The sequence below is a fragment of the Nerophis ophidion genome, linkage group LG12 (genome assembly GCF_033978795.1).
Source record: "Nerophis ophidion isolate RoL-2023_Sa linkage group LG12, RoL_Noph_v1.0, whole genome shotgun sequence".
Lineage (NCBI taxonomy): Eukaryota > Metazoa > Chordata > Actinopteri > Syngnathiformes > Syngnathidae > Nerophis > Nerophis ophidion.
The window spans coordinates 23,240,064-23,262,804 of record NC_084622.1 but is presented as its reverse complement, the minus strand read 5'-3'; the positions used below and the strand labels follow the sequence as shown (position 1 = coordinate 23,262,804).

The window sequence follows — 22,741 nt, the reverse complement described above, 5'->3', positions numbered from 1 at the left end:
AAGGCAGCTGCAATCCACCGCTTTCCACCAACAGCATTCTTCTTTGACGTCTCCATTATTAATTGAACAAATTGCAAAAGATTCAGTATTTCAGAATACTGTGTAATTATACGATTAAAGCAGACGACTTTTAGCTGTGAGTGGTGCTGGAATAAAATGTCCGCTCCAACCAATAACGTCACAAGCACGCGTCAACATTAACGTTATCATTCCAGCGTTTTCAACAGAACACTTCGCGGCAAATTTAAAATTGCAATTTAGTAAACAAAAGCGGCCGTATTGGCATGTGTTGCAATGTTAATATTTCATCATTGATATATAAACTATCAGACTGCCTGGTCGCTAGTAGTGGCTTTCAGTAGGCCTTTAATGTATCTGCCTGGTGCCGCCGCAGACCAATCACATGGCGCCCTGAGTGACGCCCCGCCTTCTTCCAGTCCAGGACCAATCACAGGGTGCCCTGAGTGACGCCCCGCCTCCATCCATTCCAGGACCAATCACAGGGTGCCCTTAGTGATGCCCCGCCTCCTTCCAGTCCAGGTCCTGAGTGCGTGCCTGTCAGTCAAAGAGTGGCACTATGGCCGCCACGAAGCTACACTCGGCGGAGCGTGTCGAGGGCGGCGCTCCGGTCGAGCATGACACCGACGTCGACGGCCAAAGCGAGGCGGAAACTGGGAAAGCAGACAGCCGTCCAGAGAAGAAAACTGTCCAACCGAAGGCGGAGGCCGGCGGGGCTCCGGAGCAGGCCGCTAGCCAGGCGCCCACCGACGTGGAGGTCTCAGTCCCCGGCCAGGGTACCATAGTGGAGGTGTCGGACCCCGGCCTGGGTACCAGAGTGGAGGTGTCAGACCCCGGCCTGGGTACCAGAGTGGAGGTGTCAGCCCCCGGCCTGGGTACCAGAGTGGAGGTGTCAGACCCCGGCCTGGGTACCATAGTGGAGGTGTCAGACCCCGGCCTGGGTACCAGAGTGGAGGTGTCGGACCCCGGCCTGGGTACCAGAGTGGAGGTGTCAGACCCCGGCCTGGGTACCAGAGTGGAGGTGTCAGCCCCCGGCCTGGGTACCAGAGTGGAGGTGTCAGACCCCGGCCTGGGTACCAGAGTGGAGGTGTCAGCCCCCGGCCTGGGTACCAGAGTGGAGGTGTCAGACCCCGGCCTGGGTACCAGAGTGGAGGTGTCAGACCCCGGCCTGGGTACCAGAGTGGAGGTGTCAGCCCCCGGCCAGAGTACCAGAGTGCCGGCCTCGGTGCAGTCACAGCCGCGGCAAGACAGCGACCCTGGTGATGGCCACACGGCGAGAGACAGCAAAGAGGAGAGCGGGTGTTTGGCTTTGGTCTGCGACAAAAGCAAAGCGAGTGTCGAAGACGACAAAGTGAAGAGCGGGGATGGAGACACGAGGCGACCCAGCCTGGAGGTCTCATCCTCGGATGGAGAACCGCTGAGCCGCGTGGACTCCGAAGACAGGTAGGGAGTGTGAGCACCGACACATGGACGAAATAAATCAATCAATCAATTATTAATCAATCAATCAACTTCATATTCTCTACTGCTCACTATAGTGTTACCATATCTGAGTTACTGTGTAGAAATATGGGAAACAATTACAAAAGTACACTTAATTCACTAACAGATCAGTTAGAATAATGAATGTTGGATATAGAAAACATACAAACCCTTTATTTATTGAATCAAAGATACTGAAATTCCACGACATAGTGAATTTGCAAACAGCTAAAACTATACACAAAGCAAACTATAACCTGCTTCCCAATAATGTACAACAATTCTTCTCAACAAAAGAGGAGAAATATAATATTAGAGTAAAATGTAACTTAAAACATTTGTACGCACGTACAAGACTTAAGACCTTCAGTATATCAGTATGTGGAATTAAATGATGGAATGGATTAAGCTAAGCAATCAAACAATGTACTAAAATGGTCCACTTCAAGAAACTCTTCAAACTTAAAGTGTTTACAAAGTACAAAAAAGAAGAACCATGATAAAGATTCTGAGAACAGGAAGTGAACAAAAGTTTTATCAATTGTTATGTAAAAGAAAAGGGGTAGGATTAAATAAGCTCTGCTTCTTCCTACTCCTTTTCCAACATGTTGAAAAGATGAATTGGAAATTGTGATGGATCATGTTGTATGCTTCCATGTTTGAAATAAACTCAAACTCATCTTAATGTTTATTTATACAGCCCTAAATCACGAGTGTCTTAAAAGGCTGCACAAACCACTGCGACATCCTCTGTAGAGCCCACATAAGGGCAAGGAAAAACTCACCCCAGTGGGACATGAAATACTGTAATATACATTATTACTATGGGTGTGGGGAAAAATCAATTCGAATACGAATCGCGATTCTCACGTTGTGCAATTCAGAATCAAATCTCTCTTTTTTTTTTTTTTTTTAAATCTATTATTTTTTTTTTATCAATCCAACAAAGCAATACATAGCAATACCATAACAATGCAACCCAATTGCAAAACCAAACCTGACCCAGCAACACTCAGAACTGCAATAAACAGAGCAATTGAGAGGAGACACAAACACGGCACAATCAAGGCACAATCAATCAATCAATGTTTATTTAAATAGCCCTAAATCACAAGTGTCTCAAAGGGCTGCACAAACCACAACGACATCCTCGGTAGAGCCCACATAAGGGTAAGGAAAACCTCACCCCAATGGGACGTCGACAATTTTTGTGGGTTCGTAGTCGTAATGATTTGTGCAGTCCTTTGAGACATTTGTGATTTGGGGCTATATAAATAAACATTGATTGATTGATTGATTGATGACTATAAGAAACCTTGGAGAGGACCGCATATAATAATAATAATAATAATAATAATAATACATTTTATTTATAAGGCGCCTTCTTGGGCACTCAAGAACACCGTACAAAATCAAAACAATAAAATCAAATGGGATGAAAACAACAATAATAACAACAAAAAGATAGATAAGATAAAATGATTACAAAGAATAAGCAGTCCGGAATAGGTGTGTTTTGAGTCCTGACTTGAAGAGGGATATTGAGTCCAAGTTGTGAAAGTCTAGTGGCAAAGAGTTCTAAAGATGTGGGGCAGAGCGGCTGAAAGCTCGGGCACCCATTGAGGACACTTTAAATAAGGGGACTATCCAATTATTCAACTATTCTACTATTTTACTATCCAATTATTCAACTATTCATCTAATCGGCTATTCTACAATTGAGCTAATCAACTATCCAGTATTCTACTATCCAATTATTCTACTATTCTACAATTCAACTATTCTACTATTCTACAATTTAACTATTCAGCTATTCTACTATTCGACTATTCATTCTGTTCATCCATTCATTTACACCGATAACAGTTTATTTGTTTGCTTCAAATTAAACTTCAATAAATCACAAGGAAAGAGCATTGAGTTGTCCCTTTGTGTCCTTCCCGAGTCCAACTGACCCTTTCAATTTTGGGCACGGCTGTGGAAAAAACCTGAAGAACTTGACAGTAACCCCCCCCCCAACCCCGGTCCCAGGGGACCGAAAGCAATGGATGTCGAGCGAATCTAACATGATATTGTGAAAGTCCAATCCATAGTTTATCTAACATAACCGTGAGAATCCAGTCCAAAGTGGATCCAATATAGTAGCGAGAGTCCCGTCCAAAGTGGAACCAGCAGGAAACCATCCCAAGCGGAGGCGGATCAGCAGCGCAGAGATGTCCCCACCTGATACACAGGCGAGCGGTCCATCCTGGATCGCGACTCTGGACAGCCAGTACTTCATCCATGGCCACCGGACCGGACCCCCTCCACAAGGGAGGGGGGGGTCACAGGAGAAAAAGAAAGAAACAGCAGATCAACTGGTCTAAAAAGGGGGTCTATTTAAAGGCTAGATTATACAAATGAGTTTTGAGATGGGACTTAAATGCTTCTACTGAGGTAGCATCTCTAACTGTTAACGGAAGACACAGAACAAACCAAAAGTAGTGAAACAAAAATGATTATCAACAACAGTATCAATATTAGTTATAATTTCAGCATAGCAGTGGTTAAAAATCCCTCATTGACATTATCATTAGACATTTATAAAAATAAAAAAAAAGAATAGTGTCACAGTGGCTGATTGCTGAGGTGTATGTGACGATTGCTGACATTTTCTACATCTCTTCCGCGAATGAGATAAATTATATTATTTGATATTTCACGGTAATGTGTTAATAATTTCACACATAAGTCACTCCGGAGTATATGTCGCACCCCCGGCCAAACTATGAAAACTGCGACTTATACGCTACATGTATATTTTTTTCTCACAACATAGAAAGAAAGAATGCATTTTGTAAAAAACATTACAGTACTTTATTGATACATATTATTTCCTGGCTTTTGTGGGCCAAATAAAATGAAGTGGCGGGCCACATCTGGCCCCCGGGCCTTGAGTTTGACACCTTTTGATTTAGATGATTAAAAAGCAGTTGCTGTGTTTGACCGGAATACATTAGAACAGGGGTGGCCACACTTTTTCTGCAGGCGTGCTACTTTTCAATTGACCAAGTCGAGGAGATCTACCTCATTCATATTTATAATTTATATTTATTTATTAATTAAGAATACATTTTTGTTAACAAGTTAATGGTGTTAAATGATAATACAAACATGTTTAACACATATAAATTCCTTTCTTTCATGAAGACAAGAATATAAGTTGGTGTATTACCTGATTGTGATGACTTGCATTGATTGGAATCAGACAGTGATGCTGATAACGTCCGCATTTTCAAATGGAGGAGAAAAAAGTCCTCGTTTCTGTCCAATACCACATGAAAGTGGTTGGATTTGTCTTCTCGTTAGTCCAACTTGTATACTCCTTTTTAAACACTTTGTTATGAGAGTAGCATATGTGTGTGCGGCCCTTTAATGTGTGACAGCAGGCGAGTGACGTCAGTGAGTGTGTGGGCGAGAGAAGAGAGGGAGCGGTCGCTGAGGGCGGGGGAGTGGCTAATATTTTTGTGTGGGATTTTGACTGTGTGCAAGACGTAAATAAAACGCCACGATTTGCAACTTATCACTGGACTCATCATTTTGCCCTGGCGTCCGGAATTGTGAAGACCCACTGCCGGGTAAAGTGAAGGGTGTTGCCCCAAGAATCAATCGGCCCTGGAGAAGTGTCTCCCCTGCGCTCCTTGACTACGGTCTAGGCGCCGAAAGCAGGAAAGGTGCAACAACTTATTAAGAAATACATTGGCATCAAACTCAGTAGCTTGCTAGCTTGTGCACGGTAGCTTTCTGAGACTCTTATTTTGTTAGCACAGGCAGGATGAAGCAGGTCTTTTATGGTGAAGACAGGAACGGTGCAGTCGGTCTTTAGAGTTTTGACAGCAGGTACGGCCCAAGAGTCTGTTGAAATAAAAAGATTTTCTCTCCGTCCTGTCAGTGATTTTTTTCTTAATAATGAGCTCGCAGCAACCAGTGTCATCCCACAAGATCCTCGGGTGCCGAGAATGTCAAACAATTGACGAAAGTGAAGTCTTGGTGACGATTGATTGCTCATTTTTATGTCTATTTTTTTAATGCGTGGCTGGCGATCGACTGACACACCCTCCACGATCGACCAGTAGCTCGCGATCGACGTAATGGGCACCCCTGCATTACAACATACAAAAAAATAATATAATATCTAGCGTTGAAAGTAACAAAAAAAAACCAACATTGCTGACTTATAACTTTTTTAATGAGTGGATTCCATTTGGATCCTGCAGAGAAGTGTGTATTGTCCATCATTAGGTCACACAAGGGTTAAAAGATACAGAATGGTGTTGCACATGTTTTGTTGTGCAACTATTCCTTTGCTTGTCCTACATATCTGGCTGTCTTCTCAGTATAAGCAGCACCCTGATGGAGATGGACAGCACGGTGTCCAGTGGCCGCTCCACCCCAGCTATGATGAACGGACTGGGCAGTGCCAGCTCCTCCGCTACAAAGACTGTGGCCTACTCTTGTTCTTGGGATCTTTGTCTTCAGTACTTCAACTCCAGTCCGGATCTTGCCGAGCACATCAGGAGCATCCATGTGGATGGACAAAGAGGAGGGGTCAGTAGATCTAAACATCAAAGCCTCTAAATGATTTTGTCTGGTTGTGTTGGCATGTTATTATCATTAGGTTATTCTTAATCGACCCATACTGGGATGAAATGACGTATGGAGCAATGTGTTGCTATGCTGTGGTTTTCTTCAGTTGCAAAAAAAATATATAACAAAAAAGCCAAATAAATAGCAAAACATTTGAGTAGACCTATAAACTCTGTTTCCATATGAGTTGGGAAATTGCTTTAGATGTAAATATAAACGGAATACAATGATTTGCAAATCCTTTTCAACCCATATTCAGTTGAATATGCTACAAAAACAACATATTTCATGTTCAAACTGATAAACTTATTTTTTTTTGCAAATCATTAACTTTACAATTTGATGCCAGCAACACGTGACAAAGAAGTTGTGAAAGGTGGCAATAAATACTGATAAAGTTGAGGAATGCTCATCAAACACTCATTTGGAACATCCCACAGGTGTGCAGGCTAATTGGGAACAGGTGGGTGCCATGATTGGGTATAAAAACCGCTTTCCAAAAAATGCTCAGTCTTTCACAAGAAAGGATGGGGCGACGTACACCCCTTTGTCCACAACTGCGTGAGCAAATAGTCAAACAGTTTAAGAACAACATTTCTCAAAGAGCAATTGCAAGAAATTTAGGGATTTCAACATCTACGCTCCATAATATCATCAAAAGGTTCAGAGAATTTGGAGAAATCACTCCACGTAAGCGGCATGGCCGGTAACCAACATTGAATGACCGTGACCTTCGATCCTTCAGACGGCACTGAATCAAAAACCGACATCAACCTCTAAAGGATATCACCACATGGGCTCAGGAACACTTCAGAAAACCACTATCACTAAATACAGTTGGTTGCTACTTCTGTAAGTGCGAGTTAAAGATCTACTATGCAAAGCGAAAGCCATTTATCAACAACATCCAGAAAATTCGCCGGTTTCTCTGGACCCGAGATCATCCAAGATGGACTGATGCAAAGTGGAAAAGTGTTCTGTGGTCTGACGAGTCCACATTTCAAATAGTTTTTTGAAATATTTGACATCATGTCAAATAATTTTGCGAAACATTAATACTATAATCATCGGCAGTCACTCGAACGAGTATGACGAGTCTCCTGGTAGGGGTGTATCCCTTTTATGGAGGAGGCCTGTGCGTGATTCAATCTGAAGTGGGGAGACTGGTGCACAGACAGTCACCACACGATCCTTGACAGAATCGGGTCAGGGTCCATTGGCATGGCGTCCAAGACGACTTGGGATCCTTTTCTGCTGCAGCCTTCGCCCGCCATTGCAGCCGTTGTGGTACTTCTTAAATCTACCGTCTTCTGCTTGGTCCGTTGTTGAGGTCTTCACCGTATACCTGGCGAGGGGTCAGTCAGGTACTAGTCTTTTGCCAATGGCCACCTGGGGTGACAGCAGTAAAGGGGTTAACCTCCTAGTGCCCCAAGACCTCTTGAGGAGCCTCCAATGCCGGATGCACTTTAACGTCATGCCCAGGACAATAATATATATAAATTATGTGTGTATATATATATATATATATATATATATATATATATATATATATATATATATATATTATATGTATGTATGTATGTATATGTGTATATATATATATATATATATATATATATATATATATATAATATATATATATATATATATATAAAATACTTGTATGTATCAAGGTGTGCCTAATAGAGATGCGCGGATAGGCAATTATATCATCCGCAACCGCATCACCAAAGTCGTCATCCACCCGAACCAACATTTTATCAGGACCTACCCGCCCGCCAACCGCATCAGAGGTCGGTCACCTTTACCACTCACAGAACTATTTAAACCTGTTTCACAGAGTAATGAAGACAATTAGAGCCGTTAACGTTCTCGCGACTATCCAATAGCGTTCATCCTGATGACAAGAATATGGGCGTGCTATGAAGCCATTGCCTTAGACACCTTCAACAACATGTATGAACCGATTGTTGGTCCGGCAACATGTTGTGTGCAGCTTCCGCAATTACACGTACAAGATTGAAAGGCATACTGAGTGACACAGTACACTGATGGTTGTGATAAAAACAACTTTAACACTCACTAATATGCGCCACGCTGTGAAGCCACACAATACAAGATTGACAAACACATTTCGGGAGAACATCCTACCAGTAACACAACATAAACGCAACACAACAAATACACAGAATCCTTTGTATCCGTGATACTCCTGAATTTATTTTACACCCCCGCACCCCCAACCCCGCCCACCTTACGACGCACGGGGGGGGTTTGCTGCTAGCGGGGTGTATAAAATAGTCAGGAACGTGATGACTACCAAGGATTCTGGGTATTTGTTGTGTTGCGTTTATGTTGTGTTACTGTGAGGATGTTCTCCCGAAATGTGTTTGTCGTTCTTAATTGGTGTGGCTTCACAGCGTGGCGCATATTACTAAGAGTGTTAAAATTGTTTATATCACAACCATTAGTGTACTCTGTGTCACCCAGTATGCCTTGCAGTCGTGTGCGTGTTGCCTCGGAAGCCACACACAACATGATGCTGGACTGACAAGCAGATCATACATGTTGTAGAAGGTGACAAAGCCAATGACTTCATAGCACGCCCTAATACTTATTATCTGGGTGACTGCCGGCAGTCATTCAAGAGAATAATAGCTTCTCTTATTGTCTTCTTCGCTTTATGACACGGGTCTTAAATGGCTCTTTGAAAGGCAAAGGATACCGATCCCAGAACCATGTATATCAAATATTTCCGGATGGTTCAACCCCCACCCACCCGAATCTAATTAAAATCTATTTTTTCGTCATGTCAACCGCCCGACCCGTGGTTTATCCGCGGACTTCGCGGATGAGACCGCAAACCGCGCATCTCTAGTGCCTACCAAAGTCGTACTAAAAACATTTTGGCAGATTTTTGTGCGCCGTGTGTAATGTTCTATATTCTCAAACAATTTGTTTCCTTTTTTACAATTAAGCACTTAACAAGCTAGAGTTTTATTACGTAAATGATGTATTAGTTGTCGTATCTTTTTTGTATTTAGGCCATTCAAGATTCCCACTAAACACATTTTACAAGACCACATTGAACACATCGTGATAACCTAACTGAAATCCGTCAGATGCTTACAATAAATAATTATGAGCATCTGACAAAGGTCATTATTCTGTTACTCAGTAATTATTAATATAAATGTTTAATAATTACTTAGAACTTGAATGCGTCTTAATACGACTGGATGCCCGCCTCTAATGGGCGCACGCTGAAGCACTGTCCAACAGAAGAATAAACCACAATGTGTGGACCAAGATGGGGCCAAGTGGTCATTGAAATGATGACAATTAGAATATTGTATGACTTGTGGCTTTGTTTTTATTCAGCTTCATTTGTATGAACATACAGTACAGCCCAAAAGTTTGGACACACCTTCTCATTCAATGTGTTTTCTTTATTTTCATGACTATTTACATTGTAGATGGTCACTGAAGGCATCAAAACTGAATGAACATGTGGAGTTATGTACTTAACAAAAAAAGGTGAAATGAATGAAAACATGTTTTATATTCTAGTTTTTTCAAAATAGCCACCCTTGGTTCTGATTACTGCTTTGCACACTCTTTGCATTCTCTCCATGAACTTCAAGAGGTAGTCACCTGAAATGGTTTTCACTTCATTGGTGTCATGGTTTTGGTGCCTTCAGGTGTGCCTTATCAGGGTTGATTAGTGGAATTTCTTGCGTTATCAATGGTGTTGGAACCATCAGTTGTGTTGTGAATGAGAATGTGTGTCCAAACTTTTGGCCCTTTACTGTATATTACTTAAGTGTATGCATAATCATTTTGTCATGGAGGCTACTGAGGGCGATGTGTGGGCCCTTAGAATTGGCACCACCTTTTCCCCCTATGGGACAGACCTGAAGTAGGTCTGAGATTCGAGGAGGACGACGACTGTCTCCTTTTAAACAATAACTAATATACTCTCCCAAGAACCAGCTTATGTAGCCGAGGATCGGACCGCCAAGTGCCCTGCCTTCGGCTGCCGCCCAGCTCACATTGCACCCGTCCTCTATGGCCCCTCCCATGAATGGTGAGCCCATTGGAGGGGGGACCCACGTTGCCTATTCGTAAGGCCCCATGGGGACAGACCCCTGGCCATCAGGTGCTCGCAATCGTGCCCCAACTCCGGGCCTGGCTCCGGGCGAAGGAAAACTGAGTCTCGAATGTTGTAGTTCTGATCCCTCACCTAGGACCTGTTTGTCTTGGGATACCCTACCAGGGGGCATAGAAGCCCCCGGACAACATAGCTCCTAGGATTATTGGGAAATGCAAACTCCTCTACAATGATAAGGTGGCAGCCCAGAGGAGAGGTGCCAGATGAGGTGGTTCGGGCATCTGGTCAGGATCCCACCCGAACGCTTCCCTCAGGAGGTGTTTCAGGCACATCCGACCGGTAGAAGGCCACGGGAAGACCCAGGACACGTTGGGAAGACTATGTCTCCCGGCTGGCCTGGGAACGCCTTGGGATCCCCTGGGAAGAGCTGGACGAAGTGGCTGGAGAGAGGGAAGTTTGGGCTTCCCTGCTTAGGCTGCTGCCCCCGTGACCCGATCTCAGATAAGCGGAAGAAGATGGATGGATGGATAGTTAATACATTGTTACACGTTGTTCCTGCTTCGTCTGCACAAAAAACAAAAATGTTTGGATTAAAGAATTGACGTGCACATTTGAGTTCCGATCATAGTCAAATTTTATTGGCTAAAATTATGCGGATAAGTTTATTTTTTATTACAACATAGATTTTTTAGACAATATACTAATATAATATTTGCTGATTTCAGTTGTTCTTTCTAATACACTAACTAAATGCCTAAAATCCCGTATCCATCTTCTGTGTTGTCCTGCAGGTGTTTGTGTGTCTTTGGAAAGGTTGCAAGGTGTACAATACTCCATCCACCAGTCAGAGTTGGCTCCAGAGACACATGCTGACCCACAGTGGAGATAAACCCTTTAAGGTGAAACTAATGACCTTCTCTTCATGTATACGTGCGCTCAAAAATGTTCAACTCCCCATTGTGAAGGTATATTAAACATACAGTAGTTTGCAATAAACCAACAAAACAGCAATTTGAATAACACAACCTGTATTAAAATAAGCCACTTTTGGATGGGGCTTTCCATTGAAAGGTTGTACAATTTTCAAGTACATTGCATGTTCGTTACAATTGGGGTTGAACATATGTAAAGGTCTACTGAAAGCCACTACTAGCGACCACGCAGTCAAATAGTTTATATATCAATGATGAAATATTAACATTGCAACACATGCCAATACGGCCGGTTTAGTTTACTAAATGTATCCATCCATTTTCTACTACTTATTCCCTTTTGAAGTTGCGGGGGGCGCTGGCGCCTATCTCAGCTACAATCAGGCGGAAGGCGGCGTACACCCTGGGCAAGTCGCCACCTCATCGCAGGGCCAACACAGATAGACAGACAACATTCACACTCACATTCACACACTAGGGCCAATTTAGTGTTGCCAATCAACCTATCCTTGCAATTTTAAATTTCGCGCCGAAGCATCCTGCTGAAACGTCGCGGTATGATGACGCGTGACGTCACAGATTGTAGAGGACATTTTGTTCCAGCATCGTTCCGAGCAATAAGTCGTCTGTTTTCATCGCATAATTCCACAGTATTCTGGACAACTGTGTTGCTGAATCTTTTGCAATTTGTTCAATGAATAATGGAGACGTCAAAGAAGAATGCTGTCAAGCGAACACGGTTGGATTGGACCACACACACAAAGTACAGTGTATTATACAGCGACCATTTCGAAAGATCATGTTTCGAAGAGGGTAGGGTCCCTTACGAAGGGCAGAGATGGGCATCGCCACCACCCGTCTACTGGTGCTGAAGAAAGGTGCGGGGCCGACCTTCAGGTTGTACAGGTACGACCATATAATCTCACTAAAACACTAGTAACACAATAAGCCGATAAGGGATTTTCCAGAAGTATCCTAGTAAATTTGTGTAATAACACCTGAATCGCTCCCACTGTATAGTATTTTATTTTATTTTTTTCTAGTCCTTAACTTTCACTTTCCTCATTCACGAATCTTTCATGCTCGCTCAAATTAATGGGGGAATCGTCGCTTTCTCGGTCCGAATCACTCTCGCATGATTGTAAACAATGTTCAGATGTGAGGAGCTCCACAACCCGTGACGTCACGCACACATCGTCTGCTACTTCCGGTACAGGCAAGGCTTTTTTATTAGCGACCAAAAGTTGTGAACTTTATCGTGGATGTTCTCTACTAAATCCTTTCAGCAAAAATATGGCAATATGGCGCAATGATCATGTATGACACATAGAATGGACCTGCTATCCCCGTTTAAATAAGAACATCTCATTTCAGTAGGCCTTCAAGTCCCCATTATCCACAATCAAAAAACATCATTCAACTTTTCTTCACTTTTATTCCCTGGCCTTTAACATTCTGTGATCTCCATCCTGCTATGGCATCCCATCATGCACCTGCTGTAAACCTATTTCTATGTTTTATTTTATTTATTTTTTTATCGTGTTCTATTTGTGTCATGTTGTGTTTGGTCGTTTCTTTTGTTATCTTTTAACCTGCCTATTGGCTACCCCTGTGGTAAATTTTAAATGTGTTTTATAAATAAAGTTGATTTGATTTAATTTGAACTTGAATCTTTAGAAAAAAATGACAACATTGTCACCTTATTTAAGAGACTTATCTGAGCTGAAGACCTTTGCCCATCCAGTGTGTGTTGACCAGTGTGTCTTTTATGTAACGCTGATCAAAATACTCACTATCTTATCTTGTGCTTTGCTGCAGTGCGTTGTTGGTGGCTGCACTGCAAGTTTCGCCTCCCAAGGAGGGCTGGCTCGCCACGTTCCCAGTCATTTCAGCCAACAAAGCTCTTCTAAAATGTCCAGCCAGGCAAAACTCAAGGAGGAGTTGCCCTCCAAGGCTGGTCTCAACAAGAGGAAGAAACTCAAAAACAAACGCAGGTGCTCTCTACGTACGTAAAATAAAAGACACTCCGTCGAGCACTACTCAACACACACCTTCTCATCGGCTTGATGTCACTCTCACAGTGGAACTTGCTTAAGTCGGTCCTGCATATGTGGACAAACCTTTTATGTCGACCAATTTATCTAGTCGAAGTCAACTTTAATCCTTATTAGTAAGAAGTGTTTGCGTCAATATACACGGTCGACCACTTTAATGAACATAACATTTGAAACCAGAAGGTGTGCATCTATAAACGGTGCTATACTTCCACCACAGGGTTTATGTATTTGTCAGGGTTTGTTTGTCGGTTAGTTATCTCAAAAAGTTATGGGCGGATTTCGATGAATCTTTCAGGACATGTCAGAAATGGGATAAGGAAAAATGAATAGATATTGTGTGTTATCTGGATCATTCTACTATGTTATCTTACAAAACCCATTGTAAGGTTGTGTAAATGGTAAATAAAAACAGAATACAATGACTTGCAAATCCTTTTCAACTTATTGAATTGAATAGACTGCAAAGACAAGATATTTAATATTCGAACTGGTAAACGTGGTTATCCATTTTCCATCCATTTTCTACCGCTTATTCCCTTTTGGGGTCGCGAGGGGTTCTGGCACCTATCTCAGCTACAATCGGGCAGAAGGCGGGGTACACCCTAGACAAGTCGCCTCCTCATCGCAGGGCCAACACAGATAGACAGACAACATTCACACTCACATTCACACACGAAGGCCAATTTAGTGTTGCCAATCAACCTATCCCCAGGTGCATGTCTTTGGAGGTGGGAGGAAGGCGGAGTACCCGGAGGAAACCCACGCATTAACGGGGAGAACATGCAAACTCCACACAGAAAGGTCCCAAGCCTGGGATTGAACCCAGGACTACAGGACCTTCGTATGGTGAGGCAGATGCACTAACCCCTCTGCCACCGTGAAGCAAACGTGGTTATATTTTACAAATTAGCTCATTTGGAATTGGATGCCTGCAACATGTTTCAAGAAAGCTGGCACAAGTGGCAAACACACTGAGAAAGTTGAGGAATGCTCATCAAACACTCATTTGGAACATCCCACAGGTGTGCAGGCTAATTGGGAACAGGTGGGTGCCATGATTGGGTATACAAGCAGCCTCCATGAAATGCTCAGTCATTTACAAAGAAGGATGGGGCGAGGTTTACCACTTTGTGAACAAATGCTTGCGCAAATTGTCAAACAGTTAAAGAACATTTCTCAATGAGTTAGTGAAAGGAATTTACGGATTTCACCATCTACGGTTCGTAATATCATCAAACGGTGCAGAGGATCTGGAGAAATCACTGCACGTAAGCGTCAATGCCCGTGACCTTCGATCTGTACTGCATCGAACAGCGACATCAGTGTGTAAAGAATATCTCCACATGGGCTCAGGAACACCTCAAAAAACCACCGTCAATGTCTACAGTTGGTCGCTACATCCCTAAGTGCAAGTTAAAATTACTATGAAAAGCCAAAGCAATTAATCAACAACACCCAGAAATGCTGCTGGCTTTGCTGGGCCCAAACTAATCTGATATGGACTGATGCATAGTGTAAAAGTGTTCTGTGGTCTGAAAAGTCCACATTTCAAATTGTTTTTGCAAAGTGGACGTGGTGTCCTCCGGAACAAAGAGGAAAAGAACCATCAAGATTGTTATAGGCGCAAAGCTGAAAAGCCAGCCTCTGTGATGGTATGGGAGTGTATTAGTGCCCAAGGCATGGCTAATTTACAACTCTGTGAAGGCACCATTAATGCTGAAAGGAACATACAGTTTTGGAGCAACATATGTTGCCATCCAAGCAACGTTATCATGGACGCCCCTGCTTATTTCAGCAAGACAGTGCCAAGCCAGGTGTTACAACAGCATGGCTTCATAGTAAAAGAGTGGGGGTACTAGACTGGCCTGCCTGTAATCCAGACCTGTCTCCCATTGAAAACCTGTGGTGCATTATGAAGCGTAAAATACCACAACGGAGACCCCAGACTGTTGGAACAACTTAAGCTGTACATCAAACAAGAATGGGAAATAATTCCACCTAAAAGCTTCGAAAAATGTGTCTCCTCAGTTCCCAAAGGTTTACCGAGTGTTGTTAAAAGGAAAGGCCATGTAACACACTGGTAAAAATGTGCTAGTGACAACTTTTTTGCAATGTGTTGCTGCCATTAAATTCTAAGTTAATGATTATTTTCCCCCCCAAAAAAAAATTGTTTCTCAGTTCGAACATTAAATATCTTGTCTTTGCAGTCTATTCAATTAAATTGAAGTTGAAAAGTATTTGCAAATCATTGTATTCTGTTTTTTATTTACGAATTTCACGTGCCAACTTTACTGGTACTGGGTTTTGTACTACGTGATCCTACATTTAAGGCTTCACGGTGGCAGAGGGGTTAGTGCGTCTGCCTCACAATACGAAGTTCCTGCAGTCCTGGGTTCAAATCCTGGCTCGGGATCTTTCTGTGTGGAGTTTGCATGTTCTCCCCGTCAATGCGTGGGTTCCCTCGGGTACTCCGGCTTCCTCCCACCTCCAAAGACATGCACCTGGGGATAGGTTGATTGGCAACACTAAATTGGCCCTAGTGTGTGAATGTGAGTGTGAATGTTGTCTGTCTATCTGTGTTGGCCCTGCGATGAGGTGGCGACTTGTTCAGTGTGTACCCCGCCTTCCGCCCGATTGTAGCTGAGATAGGCGCCAGCGCCCCCCGCGACCCCAAAAGGGAATAAGCGGTAGGAAATGGATGGATGGATCCTACATTTATGTGACGAAGCTGCAATGAAATTACAGCTGCAACTCTGTAAAGTAAGAATATAAAGTGGGGCTGTCAAACTCATTTTCATTGAGGGACACATTCCAGTTATGGCTGCTCTCTGAGGGCCGCTTATTACTGTGAATTTATATGAATTTTAATTTAAAGCACTTTTAAATTGTCCTGTGTACAAACTCTGCTCTATAAATAGACCCGCCTCTCCTTTTAACGTAACAACTCATTACACATTTCCATATGCATTTGACTCTTTAGTTAATTGATGTATAACGTCTTTGCTTTTAAAATCACAAGTCAGGGGAACAAGTGTTTTATTATAACACAGGGGTATTGAAAAGCATTATACGTCATTCAATGAATTGTACAATATAATTATACCGTATTTTCCGCACTATAAGGCGCACCTTCAATGAATGGCCTATTTTAAAATGCTGTTCATATATAAGCCGCACCGCATTATAAGGCGCATAGAATAGATGCTACAGTAGAGGCTGGGGTTACCTTATGCATCCTTTTAGATGGAGCTGCGCTAAAAGGAATGTCAACAAAACAGTCAAATAGGTCAGTCAAACTTTATTAATAGATTACAAACCAGCGTTCTGACAACTCCGTTCACTCCCAAAATGAATAAACAGCTGTTTTATTATTTTCCCCGATTCAATAAACCGGTAAAAAAGTCTGATATTGTTACGGTAAATCAAACGTTAGTGCAATCACAATATAGTAACACTAGAAATAGTGCAAAGCAATAATATATCAATAACTCAACGTTGCTCAAAGGATAATGTCACACAACACAACACACAAAATAAACATGTAAAGCTCACTTTATTAAGTTATTCCTCATCCACCAATCCCTCAAATTCTTCTTCTTCAGTGTTGGGATCAAACAGTTGGGCAAATACGGCATCCAACATGTCCGGCTTCGTCTCGTCCAAGTCGTCATTAAAGGAGTCAGTGTCGCTGCGGTTAATGTTAAATTCTCTCGCTGCTGCTCTATTCCCGTCTTCTACTGTGTGACTGATTGCCTTGACTTTAAACTCTGAGTCGTAAGTGTGTCTCTTAATAGGAGCCATTTTGGGGTCTTTACATAAACACAGAAACGCCACGGTTCCCGCAGTCATATATCCCAGCATGCACCGCGCGCTTCTTCCACTGGGGAAAATGAAGTTGGCGGCTGCTTACCGTAGTTGCGAGACATCCATCCATCCATCCATTCATTTCTACCGCTTATTGTTGCTCAATATTGGTCCATATATAAGGCGCACCAGATTAACTACTCAGTGGCCTAGTAGTCCGCCCTGAGATTGGTAGGTTGTGAGTTCAAACCCCATCCGAATCATACCAAAGACTATAAAAAAAATGGGAGCCATTACCACCCTGCTTGGCACTCAGCATCAAGAGTTGGAATTGGGGGTTAAATCACCATAAATAATTCCGGGGCGCGGCACCGCTGCTGCCCACTGCTCCCCTCACTTCCCAAGGGGTGATCAAGGGTGATGGGTCAAATGCAGAGGACAAATTTCACCACACCTAATGTGTGTGTGAAAATCATTGGTACTTCAACTTTACTTTACTTTAGTTATAAGGCGCACTGTCAGCTTTTGAGAAAATTTGAGGTTTTAGGTGCGCCTTATTGTGCGGAAAATACAGTAATAGGAAACAGTTAAATTCATTCCGATCACATCCCTTATATTATTAGATGTGTGCAAAACTGGAACATAATTGTCCTATAATAGAGTTGGCTCGCTGCAGTCAACCGAATTTTAGAAACGGTCTGCATTACTTTGTTTACAATAAATAAATCGATTATCAATTATTGACATTTACTAATGGATTTTATAATTGTCCGAATTGCGATTAATCCAAAAATGGACTATTTTTCCTCACCTGTAGTAGCAGCTGTCCAGCCTAATGTGTAACGTGAGGTTTTCTTCCCAATCATTTTTCTTGATACTGCTCAGTGGTGTTTGTGCTACATGAAATAAGTCCATTCTAAAATCAATTTTTCCAAATGATCGCTAACTTTCTCTCCTCTCTAAAGTATACTTGCCAACCCTCCCGATTTTTCCCGGGAGACTCCCGAATTTTATTGCCCCTCCCATAAATCTCCCGGGGACACCATTCTCCCGATTTTCTCCCAATTTTCACCCGGACAACAATATTCGGGGGGTGCCTTCAGCATCCTCTCTCACCTGAAAAGGAGACTATTATATATGCCTCCGTTATCCATAGGTTTATCTATAACCCATAAAGTAGGAAGGCACAGAGCTATTTCTCAGCGTGTGTTTATTCCAGTCGGCACGTTAATACACTGACACACAACATCCGGATTCCCATCATGCATTACTTCAAAACTACGGCAAGTAGTAATGTCCAAAAACATAACAGAGACGAAGCAGAAGAACAAAGAAGTGATGTGGCGACGACGAGTAAGAAGTACGCTTGCAAGTTCCAAAATGATTGGAAAGAAATAATTTCAGTTCATCCAGGACAGCTCGAAGGGGAAGGGGTATGCTGCCTGCATATTTTGTAGATCAGACTTCTCCATTGAACACAGTGACCGAACAGATATACTCATTCATGAACAGATTATTTATTTATATATATATATATATATATATATATATATATATATATATGATAAATACTTGAAAATATATACCCTTGTGTTGTTTGACCTCACTGTCTGTTTATCCCACCAGCAAGGCCCCATGACTTCTTTGATGCACAAACCATGGACGCTATCCGTCACAGAGCCATCTGTCTCAACCTTGCGACTCACATTGAAAGCGTGGGCAACGGCCACAGTGTGGTCTTTAACAGCACGGTGAGTCTAATTATATGTTGTTCATAAAGAGTCTTTTTCACTGGATAAAGTGTGGCGGTGGGAAGAATTGCAAAAAAAAAAAAAAAAAGCCGACTCACAACCTTGCAACTGTGGTCGGGGTCGTTGGCCGCAGACACCAAGTAGGTTGTCCAAAAGATTACAAGAATGCGGATTTAGCCTGAACACAACTTGAGATAGAGTACTGTATTAAAACAAGCTTATTTTAGGTCCCACTGGGATCCATTATCACTTTAAAAAATGAAATAGAGCCCCTTTAACTCTTTAGTGTAGAACAAAAAACTACAGTTGTTCCTTGTTAATCGCAGCTAATTGGATAAGGCTTGACCGTGGTTAACACATTTCCTTGAAAAAATATTCGACCAGCTGCTGGGGTAGTGATGTTGTGTCAGCATGTCTGTGATCTTATTTTAATTCTTTTTTTTTTTGTGTATGTATATATATGCGGAGGTATGTGTGTATATGTATGTATATATGTTCGTGTATGAATATATGTGTATGTATGTGTGTGTGTGTATATGTATGTATATATATATATATATGTATGTATGTGTGTGTGTGTATGTATGTGTATATATACATATATGTATTGCATGTATGTGTGTGTGTATATATATATATATATATATATATATATATATATATATATATATATATCCATCCATCATCTTCCGCTTATCCGAGGTCGGGTTGCGGGGGCAGCAGCCTAAGCAGGGAAGCCCAGACTTCCCTCTCTCCAGCCACTTCGTCTAGCTCTTCCCGGGGGATCCCGAGGCCTTCCCAGGCCAGCCGGGAGACATAGTCTTCCCAACGTGTCCTGGGTCTTCCCCGTGGCCTCCTACCAGCTGGACGTGCCCTAAACACCTCCCTAGGGAGGCGTTTGGGTGGCATCCTGACCAGATGCCTGAACCACCTCATCTGGCTCCTCTCGATGTGGAGGAGCAGCGGCTTTACGTTGAGCCCCTCCCGGATGGCAGAGCTTCTCACCCTATCTCTAAGGGAGAGCCCCGCCACCCGGCGGAGGAAACTCATTTCGGTCGCTTGTACCCGTGATCTTATCCTTTCGGTCATGACCCAGAGCTCATGACCATAGGTGAGGATGGGAACGTAGATCGACCGGTAAATTGAGAGATTTGCCTTCCGGCTCAGCTCCTTCTTCACCACAACGGATCGATACAACGTCCGCATTACTGAAGACGCCGCACCGATCCGCCTGTCGATCTCACGATCCACTCTTCCCCCACTCGTGAACAAGACTCCTAGGTACTTGAACTCCTCCACTTGGGGCAGGGTCTCCTCCCCAACTCGGAGATGGCACTCCACCCTTTTCCGGGCGAGAACCATGGACTCGGACTTGGAGGTGCTGATTCTCATTCCGGTCGCTTCACACTCTGCTGCGAACCGATCCAGTGAGAGCTGAAGATCCCAGCCAGATGAAGCCATCAGGACTACATCATCTGCAAAAAGCAGAGACCTAATCCCGTGGCCACCAAACCGGATCCCCTCAAAGCCTTGGCTGCGCCTAGAAATTCTGTCCATAAAAGTTATGAATAGAATCGGTGACAAAGGACAGCCTTGGCGGAGTCCAACCCTCACTGGAAACGTGTCCGACTTACTGCCAGCAATGCGGACCAAGCTCTGACACTGATCATACAGGGAGCGGACTGCCACAATAAGACAGTCCGGTACCCCATACTCTCTGAGCACTCCCCACAGGACTTCCCGAGGGACACGGTCGAATGCCTTCTCCAAGTCCACAAAGCACATGTAGACTGGTTGGGCAAACTCCCATTCACCCTCAAGAACCCTGCCGAGAGTATATCCCATTCACCCTCAAGAACCCTGCCGAGAGTATAGAGCTCGTCCACAGTTCCACGACCAGGACGAAAACCACACTGTCCCTCCTGAATCCGAGGTTCGACTATCCGGCGAAGCCTCCTCTCCAGTACACCTGAATAAACCTTACCGGGAAGGCTGAGGAGTGTGATCCCACGATAGTTGGAACACACCCTCCGGTCCCCCTTCTTAAAGAAAGGGACCACCACCCCGGTCTGCCAATCCAGAGGTACCGCTCCCGATGTCCACGCGATGCTGCAGAGTCTTGTCAACCAAGACAGCCCCACAGCATCCGGAGCCTTAAGGAACTCCGGGCTGATCTCATCCACCCCTGGGGCCTTGCCGCCGAGGAGCTTTTTAACTACCTCAGCGACCTCAGCCCCAGAAATAGGAGAGTCCACCACAGATTCCCCAGGCACCGCTTCCTCAAAGGAAGACGTGTTGGTGGTATTGAGGAGGTCTTCGAAGTATTCCCTCCACCGATCCACAACATCCGCAGTCAAAGTCAGCAGAACACATACACGGTGTTGATAGTGCAATGCTTCCCCTTCCTGAGGCGGCGTATGGTGGTCCAGAATCGCCTCGAAGCTGTCCGGAAGTCGTTTTCCATGGCTTCCCCGAACACTTCCCATGTCCGAGTTTTTGCCTCCGCGACCGCTAAAGCTGCACACCGCTTGGCCCGTCGGTACCTGTCCACTGCCTCCGCAGTCCTATGAGCCAAAAGAACCCGATAGGACTCCTTCTTCAGCTTGACGGCATCCCTCACTGCTGGTGTCCACCAACGGGTTCTGGGATTACCGCCACGACAGGCACCAACAACCTTGCGGCCACAGCTCCAATCAGCCGCCTCGACAATAGAGGTTCGGAACATGGTCCACTCGGACTCAATGTCCCGCACCTCCCTCGTGAAATGTTCAAAGTTCTCCCGGAGGTGTGAATTGAAACTCTCTCTGACAGGAGACTCTGCTAGACGTTCCCAGCAGACCCTCACAATGCGCTTGGGCCTGCCATGTCTGTCCGGCATCCTCCCCCACCATCGCAGCCAACTCACCACCAGGTGGTGATCGGTAGAAAGCTCCGCCCCTCTCTTCACCCGAGTGTCCAGAACATGAGGCCGCAAATCCGATGACACAACTACAAAGTCGATCATGGAACTGCGGCCTAGGGTGTCCTGGTGCCAAGTGCACATATGGACACCCTTATGTTTGAACATGGTGTTTGTTATGGACAATCCGTGACGAGCACAAAAGTCCAATAACAAAACACCACTCGGGTTTAGATCCGGGCGACCATTCTTCCCAATCACGCCTCTCCAGGTTTCACTGTCGTTGCCAACAGGAGCGTTGAAGTCCCCCAGTAGGACAAGGGAATCACCCGGGGGAGCACTTTCCAGTACTCCCTCGAGTGTACCCAAAAAGGGTGGGTATTCTGAACTGCTGGTTGGTGCGTAAGCACAAACAACAGTCAGGACCCGTCCCCCCCACCCGAAGGCGAAGGGAAGCTACCCTCTCGTCCACTGGGGTGAACTCAAACGGGCAGGCTTTGAGCCGGGGGGCAACGAGAATTGCCACCCCAGCCCGTCGCCTCTCACTGCCGGCAACGCCAGAGTGGAAGAGGGTCCAGTCCCTCTCGAGAGAACTGGTTCCAGAGCCCTTGCTGTGCGTCGAGGTGAGTCCAACTATATCCAGCCGGAACTTCTCTACCTCGCGGACTAACTCAGGCTCCTTCCCCCCCAGTGAGGTGACGTTCCACGTCCCAAGAGCTAGCTTCTGTAGCCGAGGATTGGACCGCCAAGTGCCCTGCCTTCGGCTTCCGCCCAGCTCACATTGCACCCGACCTCTATGGCCCCTCCTATGAGTGGTGAGCCCATTGGAGGGATGACCCATGTTGCCTCTTCGGGCTGTGCCCGGCCGGGCCCCATGGGGACAGGCCCGGCCACCACGCGCTCGCCATCGTGGCCCAACTCCGGGCCTAGCTCCAGAGCGGGGCCCCGGTGACCCGCGTCCGGGCGAGGGAAATCTGAGTTCATTTTGTTGTAATTCCATAGAAGTCTTTGAGCTGCTCTTTGTCTGATCACTCACCTAGGACCTGTTTGTCTTGGGAGAC

The 22,741-nt window shown here is 44.4% G+C and overlaps 1 protein-coding gene across 12 annotated transcripts in view; it reads left to right on the top strand.

Annotated features, from left to right (window-relative positions):
* Nucleotides 1–540: 540 nt before the first annotated feature.
* The window catches only part of LOC133563136 (zinc finger protein AEBP2-like), an 84,277-nt gene continuing 62,076 nt past the window's right edge, over nt 541–22,741 (top strand). For 9 of the 12 annotated variants that reach the window (XR_009808997.1, XR_009808998.1, XR_009808999.1 and 6 more), the window contains exons 1-5: nt 541–1,461; nt 5,877–6,087; nt 11,029–11,136; nt 12,988–13,174; nt 18,657–18,781. Coding sequence is in view for 5 of the 12 variants with exons in the window: in XM_061917098.1 (XP_061773082.1) it covers nt 578–1,461; nt 5,877–6,087; nt 11,029–11,136; nt 12,988–13,174; nt 18,657–18,781 (1,515 nt within the window). In the remaining 7 variants the exon portion in view is untranslated. The remainder of the gene's footprint in view (nt 1,462–5,876; nt 6,088–11,028; nt 11,137–12,987; nt 13,175–18,656; nt 18,782–22,741) is intronic. The other 3 variants (XR_009809001.1, XR_009809002.1, XR_009809003.1) reach the window with 1 other exon arrangement.